The sequence below is a fragment of the Cetorhinus maximus genome, chromosome 1 (genome assembly GCF_964194155.1).
Source record: "Cetorhinus maximus chromosome 1, sCetMax3.hap1.1, whole genome shotgun sequence".
Lineage (NCBI taxonomy): Eukaryota > Metazoa > Chordata > Chondrichthyes > Lamniformes > Cetorhinidae > Cetorhinus > Cetorhinus maximus.
This window is the reverse complement of record NC_135879.1, coordinates 140,488,862-140,510,869: the sequence shown is the minus strand read 5'-3', so window position 1 is coordinate 140,510,869 and position 22,008 is coordinate 140,488,862. Positions and strand designations below refer to the sequence as shown.

General features: G+C 41.6%; 1 protein-coding gene across 1 annotated transcript in view; it reads left to right on the top strand.

Moving 5' to 3' along the window:
- Positions 1–22,008, top strand: part of nfxl1 (nuclear transcription factor, X-box binding-like 1) — a 221,529-nt gene that overhangs the window by 75,200 nt on the left and 124,321 nt on the right. Inside the window, exons 12-13 of the mRNA XM_078547444.1 lie at positions 17,137–17,257; positions 20,405–20,564. Of these exons, the coding sequence (XP_078403570.1) occupies positions 17,137–17,257; positions 20,405–20,564 (281 nt within the window). The remainder of the gene's footprint in view (positions 1–17,136; positions 17,258–20,404; positions 20,565–22,008) is intronic.

Here is a 22,008-nt window from a genome sequence, read left to right as displayed (position 1 = left end):
AGGATGAAAGGGAACTTGGGTTCGCCATAATAGCGAGCTGCTTGATGGTGCAGAGTGCCATTGACTGCATACACCTGCTTCTGTGCCCCCCCACATAAGTGGGGAATGATACCTCAAGGGCTACCACACTGTCGTTGTGCAGTTGGTGTGCGACTGCACCAATAAATTTATCTTGGTGAATACCTGATATCCTGGCAGCACCATGCTTTTATTCTGTGGCAGCAATTTTTACTGTCCTTGGGCTTCCAAGACCCAGCACAAGATGGATGGCTGCTCCAAGATAAGGATACTCCTTCTAGACATGGCTCATATACCCCATCAGCCATTCCATCACGGAAGGTCACAGGGCCTACAATGAAAGTCATGGAGCCACCCACAACACCATGGAGCAAGCAGTTGGTCTCCTAAAACAGAGAATTCACTGCTTAAATCGCTCAAGTTGGGGGCGGGAGAGAGAAATCTCTACAATACAATGCCTAAGAGGGCCTACATTTTTGTGGCCGTGTGCTGCGTTCTGCACAGTTTTGCAATTACGAGGGCCAAGGCACTTCGAAGCAGAAAAGCATAAGGGGAGAGTAGTAATGAGGGGAAGAAAACTGGAGGTCCATGGTTACTCGATCTGCAGTTTCCATTTTACGGTACCTTTCACGATGAGGGTGAGGAGTGCATGGAGAGGCTGCACAAGCCAGCAACTTAGTTATCTAGGATAGCCTCCTAACTGCTGGGTACCATTGGTTCCATGCCACTGATGCCCATGAGTCTGAGGACCACCTGAAGGAATGAATTCTTGGTGTTCCTGCCAGTTAGCTGCCTATCCTGCCTGTTGTGGGTGATATTCTCCTGCAGGAGAGGGAAGAATGTCAGTGGTTGTGAACAGTGGGTGATGGGCCTGCCAGAGGTGAGGCTGGCAGCATTGGTATGTGTGTGAAGGTGAGGTGGAGTGTAAGGATGCTGGGGGTGGGTCCTGACTGTCAGGGTGTGGTGCCAGATGAGTAATAGGACTATAGTGCATTGAATGGTGTGAGAGGTGTGTGGTGGAAGATATGATGTGCAGATGTATTCACTCACCTTGACCACCTGAGTGACGTAATTGAATTTTGTGGCGCTGCTGCCAGTTTTGTGAGGCCATGCTTTGAGCTTTGACCCCTCTCATCTGTTCCCATTCCCTTAAGTGGATTAAGTCTTGAGCTTACTTTATCTCGCTGGAAACAAGAAATCCTTTTTGTCCTTGACCACTCAACAGTGTGCTTGAGGCAGTATCACAAAAGCAGGGAGCTCTCCCCTTCCCCTGGTGTACTGTAGTGTGTCCCTTGAATGGCAGAATGTGATTATCCAGCACCCTGTGGTACACTCTTCCAACTTCCCTTTTATAGGGACTGCACTTTTTAAAAAGAGAAGGCTGCCTGGAGCATGTGGCTTCTTCTGAAACTGCCCCTAGAGCCTGCCTGCACAGAAAGAGACTGGGGCATTGTGGGAGCTGCTCATGGCCATGCTCCGATCATTTTCAAAAGGCTTAGGCACTCTAAATTTTAGCCCCTGTGCCCAGAAATTGGGCCTAATGAATTTTGTGTCCACAATGTCCCCCATTTTACCTACCAAGCACTTTGAGGTCAGAATTGGCACATGTTGAAAGCTCAATAAAACTACTGTTACAAAATAGGACTTAAACCTTAACCCCAGCAATTCTTATTACACCCACAATGGTGCTGCCAATTTTAAATTTTATATGCCACTCCAGTAAAATTGCATTGAAGCTCAACTCACTTTGAACCAATCAGTGGGGATGAGCAACATTGAATTCTGAGTTGGATTTGAACCAGATACTTATAGATAAAGGAACTAAATTGGATAGCCTTTAAATTTAAAATTTAAGGGGATCAAAGGTTACGGGGAGAAGGCGGGAGAATGGGTTTGAGAAACTTATCAGCCATGAATGAATGGCGGAGCAGACTCGATGGGCCGATTGGCCTAATTTCTGCTCCTATGTCTTATGGTCTAAAATTGGGCATGGGGATCGTGATGCTAACTTTGTGTTGCATGTTTATTTCCATAATAGTGGTGTGCAACCCAGCACTGAATGCCTCAGAAGGGGGCCCAAGTTCATATGAGGCTAGTGCTACTTAAATTTAACCTGCGCTACTGAAAGCCAAACTGCACCTTTTGAAAGGGTGGGGGAGGGGTACATTCTGATTGCTTTGACAACATTTTGAAGACTTTCAGGAAGGAGCTGAAATAGTAAAATAGGCAAGAGAACGTGGTCCATTTTGGATGGAGTGCTGGTGATGTTGGTGGATCTGAACTTGAGGAGAGAGGTCCTCTTTCCCTCAAGAAACCAGGATGCCCTCCAGATAACTGCTCAGAATGCAGTGGGAGCGATACTGCAGCCAATGGGGTAGAATTGCATAGAAACACTAGGCCAGGCAAAGGTACCTGCAAGGCGCTAAAGGAATGCACAGAAATGATTAGTTGAGTATTGGATATGTTGTTGGATAAAGTTGGTAAGGAATAGTTGGTTGGTGGCATCTTTGAATTCAGGGTTATGGCCAAGAGGATGGTGGTCTGCAACAGAGCAATGGTAAGATAGGAAGTGTTGAGCGTCAGGGAGCCTGAGTCAGATATGCTCACAGACCATCCAGAATGTGGACGTGCTGACTGTCGTCTCCACTTCTTCATCTGCCATCTATTGCTGATTCTGAGGTGGTCGCCAAACCCATGGTGTCAAGGACTATGATCTCATGATGGGTAGGTTGTGGAGGAAGCAACAGAGCACACACATTGGCACACCTGCTCCGGTGAGTACTGGCTGGCTGCTCCCGAGTGGTCCACACAACAGAACTATTGCTTCAGCACTAATGGCCTGCATGATGCTATTCCTCATGGCAGATGTGATGGACTACAACTTGATACCGTAATTTAAAAAAAATAAAATATATATATTGTGATGCCAGATGTATATTTTTGTGATTAGATTTTCTGTGTCGAAAGCTGTGGGTACGTTAATTAAAAAGGAAGAATGTTGTTAGAGACAGGTTGTGAAGTCTAAGAGAATAAAGGTTAAAGGTGTTGGGTTTGTGCATTTGTAATGGGAGGTTATGGTGGGTTTGAGTTAGAAGTAAATAAGTTGGATCTGAAATTTGCATTTGGAGGTAAGTTGGGAAATTGATTTTTCAGCTGTTGAATTTCAAAAGAGAGTTCAGAGGTGACGAGAAACATTTGCTTCTTACAGGGGTTCCATGAGTAAATAGGGGAAGGTATATTAAATTTTATTGGCCCGAAAGTAGATGCAAAATAGAAAACATGAAAGATTTTTATATTTGGAGAAGTTGAGTTTGAGTTGAGATGAAAGGGCAAAAAGATATTTAAGGAAAGGGATGTTAAGCTGTTAGAAGTTGCTTTGGGGAACCCACTGAAGGCCAGTTTCTTTATGTGTGTGCTGCTGAGAAGCTGTGAAAGTTTTGAATTGGAAGCAGCCACAGTGTTAATCCAGGAGAGTCTTTGTTTTAAGAAACAGTTTGTTACTGAACTTCCTCTTGGAATTCCACATCAGAGTGGAAGTGTCTGAGAAGTCGTGAGGTGTACCTTTGTTGAAGTGACAACAATTCCTTAGGTAATATTTATTGGATTTGTATGGTTAAAAATCTGTAAGAGGTTGTTGCCGAAAAGGTAGTTTACTTGTGTACTTTTGACCAAGCATGTTTTTTGGGGGTTGTTCTGTGAGGCTGTTTTAACTGTGTAACTTTTATCCTGTGTGCTTTAAGTTTTTTTTTTCCTTTTTAATAGATCTTTTAATTTTTAAAATGATAAAGGTGTTACTAGAGTTCTATGTTTTTGAGGTCAGGAGCTCTTACTCCTTGTTTTTACAATATAAAAAAATAGGTTTATGATCAGTGAGAGAGACTTCTCATTGGGGTCTGGCTTACTCAGCAATAATATCAGCTGTAGTTGTAACAATATACTCATTGCTATTTGTAAATTTTAAAACTGTACCTTGGCTGAGCATGATCCTTAAAATGGCTGAACCTATGTCTGCCTGTGACCCCAGAACAAAAGAAGCTAATTTGCAGTTTTGGGAAAACACACACCTCGTTATCTCTGAGGAGCCACTAACAATCACCTGGGGACTGCACAGCCCAACTTCAAAGAGAGCTATGCAAAGGCAACTTGCATTTGCTAACTCAGGCTATCCAGCAGGAGACAGTGGAGTCTCCTAAGACCAAAAGGCCCTTCAAGCATTCCTTTTAACTGATAATAGCTGGGACATTTAGCAGTCTTTGAGACACAGCCAAATTCTAGACGATAGAGGCACATCCTTTGTTGAAGACCTGGCGGAGAGGTGGGGGTCATGTGACCTAGGCCTCTGGCTTGTGGAACAATAATAATGCCTTGCTGAACTGCATCATCTGTATACTCAGTCTGCTGTTTAACATCGGACTAGCAGCCACACAGAAATGAACTCTGCCCAAGTTGAATACCTGGCCCCATCTGCACTGCCTCTGTTAGAAGTTCTGTGCCATCAACTACAAAACTGATTCATCTCTACATGCCTGTCCCATCTTGTGAAGTCACCGGCACCGGAAAAGTGAATTTTACAAGATCGGTTTTCAGCCTGCCGACCTTGTGAAGGAATATCTGTGTGTTGCAAAAGCATGCAGAGTAAGGAGATTATGAAATCAGCCAGCGTTCAACACCAATTTCACGCACAGCCTGCCATTTTCAAACTCGCTGCTCCAGTTACTGCTTTCCTAAACATGCAGGCTGAACACTCGCTCAGGTGCATGAGGAATTCCCCCATAGCATTATTTCAAGGGATCCATCCAACTTGCAGGTTTAGTTGCTTATTACTATCTACTGGTTCTTTCAGAATTTGTAGGAGTACTAGGTTGTTGATAGAGTTCTGAAAAGTTGGTGAAGCAAGGAGTGGTGCTGGAGGTTGGAAAGGCATTGGTTGTTACTGGAAGGCCTCCGAGTACACCACTAGCTCCCAGTCATGGGGGCTAGAGTTGCAGTTCCCCTTGAGCTGCAGCGGCAGGAGTTGAAGAGGAGGTAGCAATCAAGACAGGCTACTCAAACAGGGGGAGAAGACAAGCTCTCAGCAAGAGGTCTTATCCACATAGTCTTCTAGACCTCTAGCCTCACAGCAAGGCAAAAACAATGCAGCCAAAAGGCTGTCACATGCAACTGACGTGTGACCATACCCAATTGGTCCTGGACTCTGGAACCCATGTGAACCATTATTTGTTTTCTCTGCGGTCTCTGTACTTTCTTAAATGTGGAGGTGACATTGTGAACCCTCCTTGCCATGTTTTGAGTGTGCAAATAAACTCACCCTTTGAGTTCATCCTATCTCGAGTTTGCTATAGGGTTATTAATTGAAACTTGGATCACGTAAAAAACAAGGGTTTTTTTGAAATAAGCCTCTGCTTATAAAGAGGGAAACAAACCAAAACACCTTCCCGTCCATGGACTGGTGGTGATAGGAGAAATGAGTGCTGTTTAAATTACACACACACCCCCTCACAACTATTGTAATAAGAAAAACCAGCCACTGTGTCCCAGGACACAACCCTGAGGAACTCCTGCAGCGGTGTCCTAGGGCTGAGATAATTGGCCTTCAACAACCACAATCATCTTCCTTTGTGCTAGGTATGTCTCCAACCAGTAGAGAATTTTCCCCTCTATTCCCATTTACTTCAATTTTTTTAGGGCTCCTTGATGCCACACTTGGTCAAATGCGGCCCTGGTGTCAAGGGCAGTCACTCTCGCCTCACCTCGGTGGTTCAGCTCTTTTGTCCATGCTTGAACCAGGGCTGTGATGAGGTCAGGAGCTGAGTGGCCCTGGCAGAACCTGTATTGAGCATCAGTGAGCAGGTTACTGCTGTGTATGTATTGGTCGACTGTCACTGTCGACAACACCTATTACTTTGCTGATGAGCGAGTAGACTGATGGGGTGGCAAGTGGCTGGATTGGATTTTTCCTGCTTATTGTGGACAGGACATACCTAGGCAATTTTCCACATTGTTGGGCAGATGCCAGTGTTGTAGGTTAACTGGGACAACTTGGCTAGGAGTGCAGCTAGTTCTGAAGTTAGAGTCTTCAGTACTACAGCTGGGATGTTGTCAGGGCCCATAGCCATTACCGTATCCTGTGCCTCCAGCCGTTTCTTGATATCACATGGAATGAATTGGATTGGCTGAAGTGTGACATCCAAGATGCTGCGGTCCTCAGGAGGAGGCCGAGATGGATCATCCACTCAACACTTCTGGCTGAAGATGGTTGCATATGCTTCAGCCTTGTCTTTTGCACTGATGTGATGGACTCATCCATCATTGAGGATGGAGATATTTGTGGAGTCTCCCCCTCCAGTTAGTTGTTTAACTGTCCATCACTATTCACCACAGGATGTAGCGGGACTGTAGAGCTTTGATCTGACCTGTTATTTGTGGGGTGGCTTAGCTCATTCTCGGCCACTGTACCATACTATCAGTACCTTGTAAAGCCAAATTTTGTTGTGTTTTTCATGGACGCTACATTATTAAATGTAGCATATTTTTATTGCATTATACATTTATTGTATTATATAATTTATTGTAGATATAATAATAAAGAGACATTATTGAAACAGCAAAGCTTTTTGTGAACTATAATTCTAGTACAAGGCTGGCTTTGTAGTAAGCTTCACATTTCTATAATGTATTTGTCAAAAGGACACATTCTTTATTTCCTATCTGTTTTTATCTTTATTAACTATTATAGAGTTAATCCTAGTGACCTTTCCATATGCTGATTTCTAAACATGCTCTTTTTCTTTTTTCCGTAATCAGATTATGAGGAGAAAAAGGTTATTTCTTATGAAAAATTACCTTGTACAGCTTTCATATAAATGATCTTTACATAAATCAGATGTGGATAAATGGCATGTACAGGAAATGTTAGATGAAGACAATTCTACGTGTGCTGAATACAAATGCTGTAGTTGAATGAAATGATTTTGTAATGGCAATTATCCCTTTTAAACCTTATAATAAATGCAACATTTTCAACTTGCCATTGTGTAACTCGAAGACTAATTCCACACTGTTGCATTCCCATTGTGGAGTTGCGCTGAGAGTTGGGGTTATCGCTCTGTATCTGACCCACATTCCCTGAAAGCTTCCCATTAGGAATGTTGAATTACCCCTTTTGATAACAGTGAATTGCAAAACACAAATTTGTAAACACCTCTTAGGTATTTCCTTGCTGCCATCCCACCTTTGTCTCACTTTCCTTCTATCTTCTCCTGTCTATTGATGTAACCATGCTTTGTCGCTCCATTAACAGGAGGAGAAAATGTAACTTAAAGTACTTTTCGATTCCTTCTCCTACCCCTATCAAATTATAATGGAGAGAAGAAAGATATTTTTGATAGAGAACTTAATTATACCTCTTGACCCCAGTGTTGGTTGTATTTTTTTTAAGGGACCACTTGCATATTTTCATACTTTTTTTTAAAGTTAATTACCTTGTCTCGCTCAGTACAACATGAAGATATTAGATGTTATGGACTGTGCAATCATACTTTGTGAAAGTGGCTACAAATTCTGTTAAGATGGCTGCAACTTAACATGTGACTATGGACATTTAAACTGTGGACAGTATTTGATTCTGTAACCAATATTTAGTTAAACATGGACCTGAATACGAGTACTTCACAGCCACCTGTGAAGTTTAAACATCTCATTGTTTAAGGATGCACCAGTGCTTGAGAAATATGAAACCTCTAGACTGTTAGCCTCCAAGTACCATTTTGAACAAAGGAGAATACTTGAGCTCAAATTGGGACAGAGATGAGAGTGAATGACCATTGTCAACTGCTATTGTATCATGGTGGTCTGGATCCCAGAAGTGTTAACCCTGCAGTCATATGAGGGAAACTAATTGTCAGGGATTCTAATTGGCTATAGTTATATATCTGATATACATTTAGTGTTCTTCTTTCTGTATGGGGATAATTCAGTGTCATCTTGTACTGGGTCAGCTAGATGGCCCTACAGCTGCTGGTGCCACATGTAATGCAGTGGCTATCTGATCCGCCAAGCTATTTGGAGTCATTTGAATATTGTGGCTGGGTGATACGGACGCATGTTAGAAATTTTGCAAACCTCTTGCCACACATGCAAATAATTTCTTGAAATGTTAGTACTCAATTATCAAACTAAATTTGAAGGTAGATCCTGGGCTCAGCATCTGAAGGAATATTGGAACGGATCCTCTTTCTAGCAGATTCCAACTTCTCCAATGCTGTCTTCGCACTTACTCTCACTTGTGCTATGTGCCACACCATAACGCTACCAGTCCCACTGCAACTCAACAAATAAATCTTCTGACTGGATGTATCTGTGGGGTGAGTGACACTGAGTATTACTCAGCAATAACCTCATGGTTGCTCAGTTTGGATTCTGCCAGGACCACACTGTTCTAGATCTTGTTACAGTCTTAGCCTAAACTTAGTGGACAAAAGAGATGAATTCCAGAGGTGAGAGGTGTCATCCCGGCAGCATTTGACTCCCTGTGGCATCAAGAAGCTCTGGAAAAATTGAAGTCACTGGAAATTGGGGGCAAATTTTCCACTGGCTAGAGCCTTACCTAGCCCAAAGGAAAATAGGGGCTGGACACATGACAAGCACTCATTTCTACCTGCTCCATCTCATGGACACCACTTTACATATTTAAGGAGGAGTAGAAGATTGTGGCCAGAGCCTCTTCCATTTCCACCCTTCCCTTAGCAGCCTAGGATGCATCCTGTCTGAACTGGGTGACTCTTCCACTTTGAATGCTGCCAACCTTTTTGATCTTCTTTATCTGTTTTTATTCTATCAATTTCTCTGCTACATCCTCCTTTACTGTGGCATTTAAGGAAGCCAAATACAAAGTACTCAGTGATCTCCCTCTTTTTGCAGTGATTCCCTCTGTCTCCACAAAATGATTTTTATTTCCTACCCTTGGCCTTGCCCTTCCTACTATAGATATTTATAAAAGACAACATGGCACCTCTAATCCAGAACTAGCCAGGCCTGCAGCCAAAGCTGTTCAAGTGCAGCTGCTGGCACCTAATCGACAAAAGTGGAAAATTACCCAGGAACAATGTCCACAAAAATCAGGACAAATCCAATCCAACTAATTACTTCCCCATCAGTCTACTCTCAATCATCAGAAAAGTGATGGAAGGTGTCATCGACAGTGGCATCAAGCAGAAATTACTCAGCAATAACCTCATGGTTGCTCAGTTTGGATTCTGCCAGGACCACACTGCTCTAGATCTTGTTACAGTCTTAGCCCAAACTTAGTGGACAAAAGAGATGAATTCCAGAGGTGAGAGGTGTCATCCAGGCAGCATTTGACTCCCTGTGGCATCAAGAAGCTCTGGGAAAACTGAAGTCACTGGAAATTGGGGACAAATTCTCCACTGGCTAGAGCCTTACCTAGCCCAAAGGAAAATAGTTATAACAAAAAACAAAAATACCTGGAAAAACTCAGCAGGTCTGGCAGCATCGGCGGAGAAGAGCACAGTTGACGTTTCGAGTCCCCATGACCCTTCAACAGAACTAAGTAAAAATAGGAAAGGGGTGAATTAAAAGCTGGTTTAAGGGGGGGCGGAGGGGGGTGGGTGGTTGTTGGGACAAGAAGCCAGTAATAGGTGGAGTTAACCAAAAGATGTCACAGACAAAAGGACAAAGAGGTGTTGAAGGTGGTGATATTATCTAAAGGAATGTGCTAGTTAAGAGTAGGAAGCAGGACAAACAAGGTACAGATAGCTCTAGTGGGGGTGGGGTGAAGGAATACTAAAAAGGCTAAAAGGTAGAGATAAACAATGGGTGGAAATACATTTAAAAATAATGGAAATAATTGGGAAAAGAAAAATCTATATAAATTATTGGAAAAAACAAAAAGGAGGGGGAAGAAATGGAAAGGGGGTGGGGATGGAGGAGAGAGTTCATGATCTAAAATTGTTGAACTCAGTATTCAGTCCGGAAGGCTGTAAAGTGCCTAGTCGGAAGATGAGGTGCTGTTCCTCCAGTTTGCGTTGAGCTTCACTGGAACAATGCAGCAAGCCATGGACAGACATGTGGGCACGAGAGCAGGGTGCGGTGTTGAAATGGCAAGCGACAGGGAGGTCTGGGTAATGCTTGCGGATAGACTGAAGGTGTTCTGCAAAGAGATCACCCAGTCTGCGTTTGGTCTCTCCAATGTAGAGGAAATCGCATTGGGAGCAACGAATGCAGTAGAATAAGTTGAGGGAAGTGCAAGTGAAATGCTGCTTCACTTGAATGGAGTGTTTGGGCCCTTGGACGGTGAGGAGAGAGGAAGTGAAGGGGCAGGTGTTGCATCTTCTGCGGTTGCATGGGAAGGTGCCGTGGGAGGGGATTGAGGAGTAGGGGATGATGGAGGAGTGGAACAGGGTGTCACAGAGGGAACGATCCCTACTGGGTGACCGCTTTGCAGAACACCTTCGGTCTATCCGCAAGCATTACCCAGACCTCCCTGTCGCTTGCCATTTCAACACTTCACCCTGCTCTCATGCCCAAATGTCTGTCCATGGCTTGCTGCATTGTTCCAGTGAAGCTCAACGCAAACTGGAGGGACAGCACCTCATCCTCCGACTAGGCATTTCACAGCCTTCCGGACTAAATATTGAGTTCAACAATTTTAGATCATGCACTCTCTCCTCCATCCCCACCCCCTTTCCGTTTCTTCCCCCTCCTTTTTGTTTTTTCCAATAATTTATATAGATTTTTCTTTCCCAACCTATTTCCATTATTTTTAAATGTATTTCCACCCATTGTTTATCTCTACCTTTTGGCCTTTTTAGTATTCCTTCACCCCACTCCCACTAGAGCTATCTGTACCTTGTTTGTCCTGCTTCCTACTCTTAATTAGCACATTCCTTTAGATAATATCACCACCTTCAACACCTCTTTATTCTTTTGTCTGTGACATCTTTTGGTTATCTCCACCTATTACTGGCTCCTTGTCCCAACAACCGCCCCCCCAAACCAGCTTATATTTCACCCCTTCCCTATTTTTACTTAGTTCTGTTGAAGGGTCATGACTCGAAACGTCAACTGTGCTCTTCTCCGCCGATGCTGCCAGACCTGCTGAGTTTTTCCAGGTATTTCTGTTTCTGTTTTTGTTTTGGATTTCCAGCATCCGCAATTCTTTGCTTTTATATCTGTGGAAAATAGTTATAGTTGTTGGAGCCTGATCATCTCAGCCCCAGGACATTGCTGCAAGGACGTGAAGTGTCCTTGGCCCAAACATCTTCAGCTAATTCATGAATGCCCCTCCCTCCATATAATTAGGTCAGAATTGGGCATGTTTGGATGATTGCACAGTGCTCTGGCCTATTTGCAAATTCTCAGAATGAAGCAGTTTCTGTTGGCATGCAGCAAGACCTAGACAGCATTCAAACTTGACCTGATAACTGGCAAGGAGCATTCGCTTCACACAAGTGCCAGACAATGATCATTTCAAACAAAAAGCCTAATCACCTTTCCATAATATTCAGTGGCATTCCCATCACTGAATCCCCCACAGTTGCCATCCTGGGAGCCACCATGAACCAGAACCTGAACTGGACCAGCTGTATAAATACTGTGGCTACAACAGCAGGTCAGAGGTATTCTGTGCCAAGTGGCTTATCCCCTGATTCCCAAAACCTTTCCACCGTTTACAAGATACTGGTCAGGTGTCTATGGAATACTCCTCTCTTGCCTGTATGCATGCCACTCCAACAACACCCTCAAACCCTAACAGCAATGTAAGTGTACCTAGATCAGATGGATGTTATGACGCAGCAGTTGGTAAAGCTGAGTTATTTAAAAATCCCAGAGGGAAACTTTAAACAACTGTCATAACCTATATTTTCATTTGGTATGTTTGAGTTGCAACTCTGAATTCAGGCATAAAACCACCAGTTCTCGAGAGGTTTTATATCAAACTACATGAGTCATTTATTAATTTACACAAATATACACATGGCTACAAATTACTACAATCATAACTTTTAACAAATTCCTAATCTAATCTCCATTAAGGCAACAACACCAATAGACTTTAAGCAAAGACCCGGCAAAGCATTTTCACCATACAAATTCAAAATGAGGTTCCTTTCACTTTGGTTCCTTTGCAGACACAGTGGTAGGCTTACAAGCTTTGATGTTACATGCCTCTGCTCTGCACACACACAACTGCTATCTGTTATACTCAGCACACCTCTTTAAATGTAAATTCTCAGAGTGTCACCAGCCCCTTTGAACTCCATCTCTTCTAATAATAAAACCCCTTTCATAGTACCAATTTTATTAGTAAAATAAACATTGCTTGGTCTCTGTTAGCTAGGTGCCAGATTTCATTCCCCTTCTTGATGCTCTATTCAACAAAATGCAAATGTACCTCTACCTCTTTACATCTCAAAACTAGTATATATCAAAGCACCCAGAATAGCTGGCTTTAATCCAATTAAGACACAACCACAGGCTAAATGTCTATTTTTAAAAAAAAATTCCAACATTATATACATTAATAGCTTCATGACAATGGACTATAGTGGTCCAAGAAGGTGACTCAACAATGCTTTCCCAGGGTCAATTGGGAATGAGCAATAAAAACTGGCCTTGTGAGTAACATTCACATCCCATGAACAAATTTATCAAATGACACTTTTACGTTCTCTTTTATGTTGTCTACTGATCTATTCTTATATTCTCTCTTTGCCTTATTTACTCTTTCAGTTCTAACCATTTTATATTCAGCTTGCACATCTACTGAATTATAAACCTGAGCTTTGTCAAAAGCCTCCTTTTTTACTGTTTCATTTTAACCTCTACATCTTAAGTTATTCGGGGAGCTCTAACTCTAGGCACCCTTCCTTTCCTACTTGTGGGAATATGTCTATCTGAGCTATCTTTTCTTTGAAGGTACTGTTTTACAAGTGGATCTTTAATCGACATGGACCAGATTTCTTTTCAGCTCACTGAACTTAGCCCTCCTCTAATTGAGTATTTTCACATTTTTTTAACTTGATTTTTCTTCCTTTTGCATAACTATCCTAAATCCAATAGTGTGATCACTATTTCCTAAAAGCATTCATACAGAAATATACTCCACTTGCCCCAGCTCATTCCCTAGAATTAGTTCCAGCGACGCTTCCTTCCTCATTGGGCTGGAAACTTACTAATCAACAATGTTTTCTTCTTCATATTTCAGGAATTCTTCTGTATTTGCCTCTGTACACTGTTATTTTCCCAGTCTGTATTAGAATAATTGAAGTCCCCCATTGTCATTCCTCTGAATTTCTTATATTTTTTGTAATTTGCCTGTCATTTTCTCCTTTATCACCCTTCATTGCTGACCTATAGTTTGCACCCAGTAATGTAATAATTCCTTGGTTTTCCTTAATTCTAACTAATTGGTCTTGAACCCTTAAGTACATCATCTCTAGTGTGGTAACAGTGTCTATCTGTAATCAATACTACCAACCCTCATACTTTTCTCCATTTTCTATCCATCCTGAATACAATGCAGCCAAGAACATTCAATGCCCATTCCTTCCAAGTTTGAGCCAGTTCTCTGTTATTGCCACTATTTCATAATCTAATTTGGTTTGTCGAGCTTGCAGCTCACCACCTTAATTACCATTCTCTGTGCATTTATGCACATGCACTCTAAGTTCACCTTTAGTCTGCCTTGCATTTCCTCTGTTTGATCCTTCCTATTTCTGTACTGATTCTATTCTAATGCTGTTTGTCTTTGCCAGCCCTCTGTGTACCTTTCTAATGCTTCATCCTTGTGGCCCCTACCAAAGTAATTCAATCTCTCCTCACAGCACTAGTTGGCTTTGCTGTCAGGACATTGGCTCCAGCCCTATTGCGATGCAATTTGTCCATTTTTTACAGCTCCAGTGCCCCTGGAATCTCCAGTCCTCCTTCCTGCACCACTTCTCCAGTCACATATTTAAATTGTTTTTCCTTACTACTCTATAATCAGCAACATGTGGCATTGGGAGTAGTCCAGGTGTTACTACCTTTGAGATCCTATTCTTTAACTTCCTCTTCGGCTTCTGAAAATCTGTGTATAGGACTTCAAACTTTTTCTACCTATGCCTTTGGTTTCAGCAAGGACCACACTTTCTGGTTTTCCCCCTTTCCCCAGCAAAATGCTTTGCACCCATTCAGTGATATCCTTTATCCTGGCACCAGGGAAACAAAACACCATGTGAGACTCACATTGGCAGATGTAGAAATGCATTCTGACTTTTCCCTGACTATCAAATCTGCTATGACTACTGCATTTCTACACTTTGCTGTCCCTTGGCCCCCACACACCAATGATGCTATGGATGTATTCCGGACTGCACTCCACCAAGTGTCAGTCATCAAAAACCAGTTTGAGTGTCACATTCCTGCACTGCCTACCTCTTCCTATCCACCCACTCACTGTCCTCCTGAACTCTCCATAGTTGTGGAGTGACCACAAGCTGGGATGTGTGCTCCAGGAAATTCTGTCTTCCATTTGCCCTACAACTGCTCCTCAAGCTCCAAAGTGCTGAGCTTGAGTTCAGGCAACTGGAGATGCTTCCTGCAAATCTGGTCATCTAGGTCACATGAAGCATCCTGGAGTTCCCACTTAGCACAGGAATTTCAGGGAACAGGACTCAACTGCCCCATCATTTTCCTTAAAGGTCAATGTACTTACTATATATATTATTAAAAATATGTAGCTATAAATATAGCATGAATTATTCCTTATTCCTATTTGTCGGGCCGTAACTTCCGAGCTCCCCAATGTCGTATTGGGGAGGCACTCCAAAGATGTGCTGGGGAGTCCCCTTGGAAAGCTCCCAGGTAAGGTTTGCACAGCAATTGCCTAGAAGTGCAAAGTTCCCCTGGACAATTGCCCTGCACTGGGAAACCATCGAATATATGATTTTAAGTTGCAAACTTTGGATGGTTCCAACTGGGTTACACTTGTAGTAACCCAGAAAAAGTTAGAAGGATTAAAACCACGTCTAACGTCTGGGTATCTATTGTGCAGACTCAGAATGACTCCCTATGTACTCCCACCCCCCCACCCATTGGATTGCCCACCCTCTCTGTGGAGTCCTCCCCCTCCCTAGGCAGGCCTAACTCTGGACTGATCCCAAGGCCTGACACCCGCCCACGTCCCCCTGCAGGCCAGCCACTCCATTTAGCAGATTCACCCAACTCTCGCCGTATCTCAGCTGTTCACCATGTGAACTGGGCCGGGAATGCCTTGAAAATATTAAAATCATTTAACCTTGCAAAAGTATGTTGTCAGCTTTCATTGCTAAAAGCAAGTCATGTAGAGGTCTATTTACTATTATGACTGAATCACATAACCAGTCCTGACGTCATCTACACGCTGTATGATGTATTGATGACAAATTTGTTCATTCTAAAAGTATCTAACTTAATTCAAATCACACTGAAATCTCTTAAACCAGTGTATGGGAAGAATTAAAGTGTATTGGTTTATGTATTCAAATTTTATAATTCTGCTAGTTAGTGTACTTTCCAACTTCTAACTTGATAAGTTGTTTGTTGCTCTGTGTCAAATTCAGCTACATTATTAGTGTTGTTCATACTTAAGGGATGCACAGACTTCTGAAAACAGAGTGAAAAACTAGATTATTTTTAATAACTGTTGCTGATGGTTCTCAGATTAGATGAAGAAAAACTCAGTGTAGTTTAAATACTGATGGCATCATACTGGTAATAGGAAAGTGGTGGGGGGGAATATTGGTTGAACCCTGAACTAGGAGAAACAAGAGAATGGGAGGGTGGTGCGAAGGGCACCTGGGGAGTTTGGCCCCACCCACCCAATCATCTGCAAACCCGCCAGTGGGGGACCTTAACCATAACATTTTGCCCAGTATTTCCTGCAATACTTTGTATGCTGACAAATGCTGACTCCCCAAGCAAACAATTTTTTTGTGATTTTGTATGTAAATGTATGTGTAATTACCATGCAATATGTAATTTTATAATCAAATCATTTTGTAATCGCTGTAGAAAAAAATTAAGGGATGCAAGGAAAGGGCTAGCTGACTCTCTCTTGTAGAGAGCTGGCACGGACATGACAAGCCAAATGGCCTCCTTCTGTGCTGTATCCATTCCATGTTTCTACTGTTTATGAATCATTTAGAATACTTTTTGAAAACTTACATATTTCAGAATGATCTGATTATATTTACCCACTGAGTTGTCTTTTAATTGAGGATTAACTAAATGTACATTGCTGTGTATTTTAACAATTCGTCATCCTTTTTGGTCTTGCTCTCACACCCTATTTTTTAAGAGACCTTATTAATATTAGTATCTTCATCTAATTGCCACCAGTGTTTTGTTGATGGTTGGAAAATATAAACACCATACTGATACCTATGAGATGCATGGTGAAAAGACTTAAGGAGAGGGAAGAAAATACAGATACAAAGCTATGTTTTCAAGAATGAATCACAAAATACTACAGTGTTTTCTGAAATATCCTAATTTACAAACCAGTGCTGCCAGGGCGAGTATGCCCATTTTCTTTCCCCATCTCTCCACTGTTGATATCATGAATCCATCAAAGAGCAAAACTCCATGTTCCATCCTTCAGTTCTGCCAAACTCCGGGGTGACTCTTCACAGTCCTTTTAACAATGAGCAATTTCAGAAAGCGTACTAAGCTTTTTCTTAATCCAAATTTGAGTTCCATTTTTAAAATAATTTTTCAAAGAAGACGGAAAGATTCTAATTAGCACTTTTTTTGTTGATGATTAGAGCATATAAGTAGTCCAGTTACTACATCACAATTGTTTTCCTAGGTTACAACAGTGACTACACTTTGGTTGTAAAGTGGTTTGGAACTTCCATTGGTTGTGCCAAGGTGCTATAAAAAGCAAGTCTTTGTTATAACTGACTTTTGTGGCACGGATGGAGAGTCAGAGAGTGAGACAGACCATGTCTTTTTTTATGCTAATTTGACTTGTTTAATTAAAATATATTTTAAAATGTTTTATTTTAATCTGCTATGTGTTTAAATTATTTTACAGATTGAATGAATGTGTTCTGTTTTAACTTTGTTTTAAATTACTAGGTGCTTGCTACCCATGTCCAGAGACTGTAGAAATGAAATGTAATTGCAGTGCAACTGTTCTGGTTGTACCTTGTGGCAGAGAACGCACTACTAAACCTCCAAGATGCAAAGAACTTTGCAGGTCAGTGCATAATATATATTAAATTGAATTCACTGATTAAGGTATTTTTGCATTTCTTATTATTTTATGACCTACGAACGTACGAAATAGGAACAGGAGTAGACCTTTAGGTCCCTCAAGCCTGCTGTGCCATTCAGTAAGATGGTAGCTGACCAGTTTGTGTTTTGAACATTCCCATCTACCCCTGATAACGTTTGATTTCCTTGCCTAACAAGAATCTATCTACTGCCGCCTTAAAAATATTCAATGACCCCTGCCCTCTGAGGCAGGGAGTTCCAAAGTCGCACAACCCTCAGAGAAAAAATTCTCTTCACCTCTGTCCTAAATTGGCTACCCCTAATTTAAAAACAAAAAGTGCCCTCCTCTGGAAATTTTATATTGCCTGTACATTTGGTCCTGACACCCATGAAATAAGTGTCATCTTGCAATGCTGTGAATAAGATACACCTTGTACATCAAGCATGCATACAAAAATATTGTGTATTGTGCTGCTGTAGTAGATCAGTGCTGTTGGTGGGTTTTGAGGGTTCTATAGATCCAGTTTACCTTTTGGATATCTATGGTGTGCTGTAGTAAGACAACAATTTGTAACCTCAACTCTCAAGTTTCCAGTGCAGGCATTGCTGTGTTGTTGCCGATGCTTGTTCTGTATCTAGTGGAACGGAGTGCTACAGTATTTTATTTTGGCTCTACATTCGTTTAACTTCCATAACCATTCTATGGAAGGACATCTTGTTTGATATTGGCAGTTGAAGATAAAGTGCAGCTTGTGATTATGGGATCTCTTGCTGCTCCATTGTACAAAAGGCATGTTTGAGACACAGGCTGCTTATTCCCTTCCACCATTAGTAAAATGGATCAGCATAACTGATTCACCTGTTGTAAGGCAGTTTTGACCATCAGAATGTCAGAGTTTGAATTGAAAGATGGCTTCTGTGGGCTTAAACATTGACACAGCCCAATTAGACCGAATGGTGATATAATATAATAATATAATTAAATAAACACTCAGGAGGGCACACCAAGAACTCTGCCGTTTCCCCTCTTATTTCTGAAAACTGTTGCTCTGGACTCTGTCTTAACACAACCCTCTGCCATTCATTTTCCTTTTTACTTCACTAGGTGTCTCTCTCTTGGTTTGGTTTGGTTTGGTTTGGATTTGTTTACAAATGTCATCATAAGTTAGCTTGCTTATCGTTTGCTGACTTATTCTGTAATGCCCTTAAAGATGGTATATAGTCCACAAGCTAGTGGTTCCACACCTGTGTGTTCACTGATGAAGCAACTGTTCTCAAACAAAAATAAGTTCCTGAAAAGATGGGATGACCATTTCCAAAACATTTGAAATAAGTAATCAGCTGTTAATAATGGAGCTATTTCTCAGCTGTCTTTGTATGCCATCAATGATACAGAAAAGACCAGCCAGTTGCTCTCAGATGGGAAGGCCACCTAGTTTTCATGCTACTTCAGCTGAGATAAACAAAGCTGGTCATGACCATGCAGTCGAATGTCTCAATTAACTCTCTCAATTTATGTGATTCTCAGGAGGAGTCCCAGGCGCTCAAAGATGCTTTAATTGTCCAACTCTGCAAGGGAATCGCCTGTCATTGTTGGTTAGTTCCTTGCAAGAGTGATGCTCAATCGCTTTAATCAAAACATTGCTGAAAAAATCCTACCAGACGGTTAGTGTTGGTCCAAAAAGGAAAGAGCCATAGAAGAGATATAGCTCCATGGAAAGAAAAATCAGCTGAAGTGTATAATGAGCATGGGTTCACTACTGCCCATTTTGCACCCAGTGTGAAGCTGAATTTCAGCCCCTGTTTCTTCTGATTTACCATGAACAAATGTCACGGGACATATAAACTGACATATGAAAAATCTAATTCCATGACTGAAATATCAAATTCAGAAAACAGCAACAAATCACAATTAAATAGATGGCAAAGTAGTATCGATGTTTATATATTGTTTTTTTTCCAAAAAAGTCAGTTACTTACTCCTGGTGTCTCTAAATTTACAAGTAGCTGCCGATCTAGAAACAAACACCCTTCAACAATAGCGCAGGGAGAGCAGCAATTTATGCACTGTTAGACTTTGTAACCTTAAAAGTGGCGCCACTTCAGAAAGCGTTTTCAAGAGATTGTTATATAATCCAGGTTCATTTAATGGTATTAAATACCATGCCATATCATGGAATCAAAGAATGGTTACAGCACAGAAGAAGGCCATTGTGCCTGTGCCAGCTGTCTGCAAGAGCAACTTGTTTACAAATGTCATCATAAATTAGCTTGCTTATCGTTCAAGGTATCTCTACCTTTTAGCCTATTTCGATCCCTTCCCCCCCCCACCCCACCCCCACTTGGGCTATCTGTACCTTGCTCGTCCTGCTTTCTACCCTTACTGTCACCTATTAGCACATTTCTTAGCTAATATCACCACCGTCAGCACCTCTTTGTCCTTTTGTGTATGACATCTTTTGGCAATCTCCACCTATCACTGGCCCTCTATCCAGCTCTACCTGTCCCACCCCCACTCCCCCCCCCCCCCTTAAACCAGCTTATATTTCACCTCTTCTATTTTTACTTAGTTCTGTTGAAGAGTCAAACAGACTCGAAACATTAACTGTATTCCTCTCTGCAGATGCTGTCAGACCTGCTGAGTTTTTCCAGGTATTTTTATTTTTGTTTTGCAAGAGCAACTTGCCTGGCCCCATTCTTCTGGCTTTTGCCCGTGGTTCTGCAAATTTTTATCTTCAGATAATGATCAAATTCTCTTTTGAAAGGTACAGTTGAATCTGCATCCGCTACACTCTTAGGTAGTGCATTCCAAATCCCAACCACTCGCTGTATTAAAATGTTTTTCCCCATGTCACTGATCCTTTTGCCGATCACAAATCAGTGTCCTTGGTTCTTGATCTTTCCACCAATGAGAACAGTTTCTCCCCATCTGCCCTGTCCAGACCCCTCTTGATTTTGAATTTCAATCAGATCTCCTCTCAACCTTCTCTTCAGAATAACTGCATCCTTGAACCTACCACAGAAAATCCATCAGTTGTACTTTATTTTTTAAATAAAAGTGTGTTTGTTGGTTACAGCAAATAGATTTATATTGTGTTTTTAAAAATTGTTTTGTCATTTCCCTCTCTAGGAAACCACCCACATGTCATCATCCAAATAGAGAGAAACACAGATGTCACTTTGGTGGTTGTCCTTCATGCAAACAGCCCTGCCAGAAAGCACTAGATAAGTGTGCCCACCTTTGTCCTGCAACATGTCATGATGAAGTACTTGTGAAGCAAGCAAACTCCGTAAGAATTTTTAGTCGGTGCAGAGTTAAACTTTAAATAAACTTCCTTGGAGCTTATGATTAGTCTGGATGCAGTCAATGCAGCATCTTTCTAGCAACGTTGAGGAAAAGTGGAGATTGGTTTGATCCTTCAGAAGGACTTCTGAGTACTCAAATTAACTTTGCATTTCGTCAGTTTTGTTGGAATTTGTTACTAGTCAGGCTCTAGAAGGTAGTATACCTAGAATGGCACTGTACAATGCAAATTTTCAGTTGACACAACTTTGGAGATGGACAAGAGTTAAGATTCCATGTTGACGCCTCATTTTTATTTTGGTGGCTCATTCACTTAAGATAAAAGCAAAATGCTGCAGATGCTGGAAATCTGAAATAAAAACTGAAAATGTTGGAAAAACTCAGCAGGTCTGGCAGCATTTGTGGAGAGAGAAACAGAGTTAACGTTTCGAGTCCGTATAACTTCTTCAGACTAAAGAGAAGTAGAAATATGATGGATTTTATACTGTTTGAGAGAGGGTGGAGCAAGTGGAATGAGATAGAAGGCCAGGGATAGGTGACTGCTATGGAGAGATTAACAAAGATATCATGGACACAAGACAAAGGGAGTGTTAAAGGTAGTGGTAAAGAGTAAAGAAGGCGCTGATAGTGGCATAAAGGTAAGATAGCAGAAGGTGTAAACAGCAGAACAAGGATCAGCACTGTGAAAGCAAAACATAAAAACAAGTGACAGGTGGCCCTTTGAGGGGAGGGGGGTTTAAGGGAAAAAAGGTTTTAAAAAATCCATATTTCTACTTCTCTTTATCTCTGAAGAAGAGTCATACAGGCTTGAAATGTTACCTCTGTTTCTCTCGCCACAGATGCCACCAGAGATGCTGAGCTTTTCCAGCATTTTATGTTTTTATTTCATCTGTTTAAGGTTTGAATAATCAGTCATTGTCATTTTTTTCAAGTGGGCAGATGTAAAGTGAGCATGTTACGGGCTTTTGTGTTTTTTTTTCAAAGGATAGTTTCTGAATCAGCCAACCAACAAATGATCTGCAATTGGTCTCAATTTAGTTTTTGCACTGATCCAGTCCTATTTTTCCACATGAACTCTAAACTTGATCTTTGTATAGCAAAGCTATAACTGTAAAAGTACAATTTCTAGTGTGTCCTTTTATGAAATTGACATGTTATAATAGATAAATCCTGCTGATTATTTTTCTGTTCTCATCAGTGTCGATAAATCTCATTCTTTACCGTCCCAGTTGGGCCCTTCACCCTTTGTTTCATACTAGATTCTAGCAAAATCACCATCTTTGTTGCAACAATGCGGTTTAGCTCTCCACTACTCCCCTCTTTGTTCTGCATCCAGCTGAGTTTTGTGTGAGAGCTTGAACATGGGAGTAAGGCACAAAACCCTTGAGTTTGTTCTGCTATTCAGTTAAGTCATGGCTGAACTGTACCTC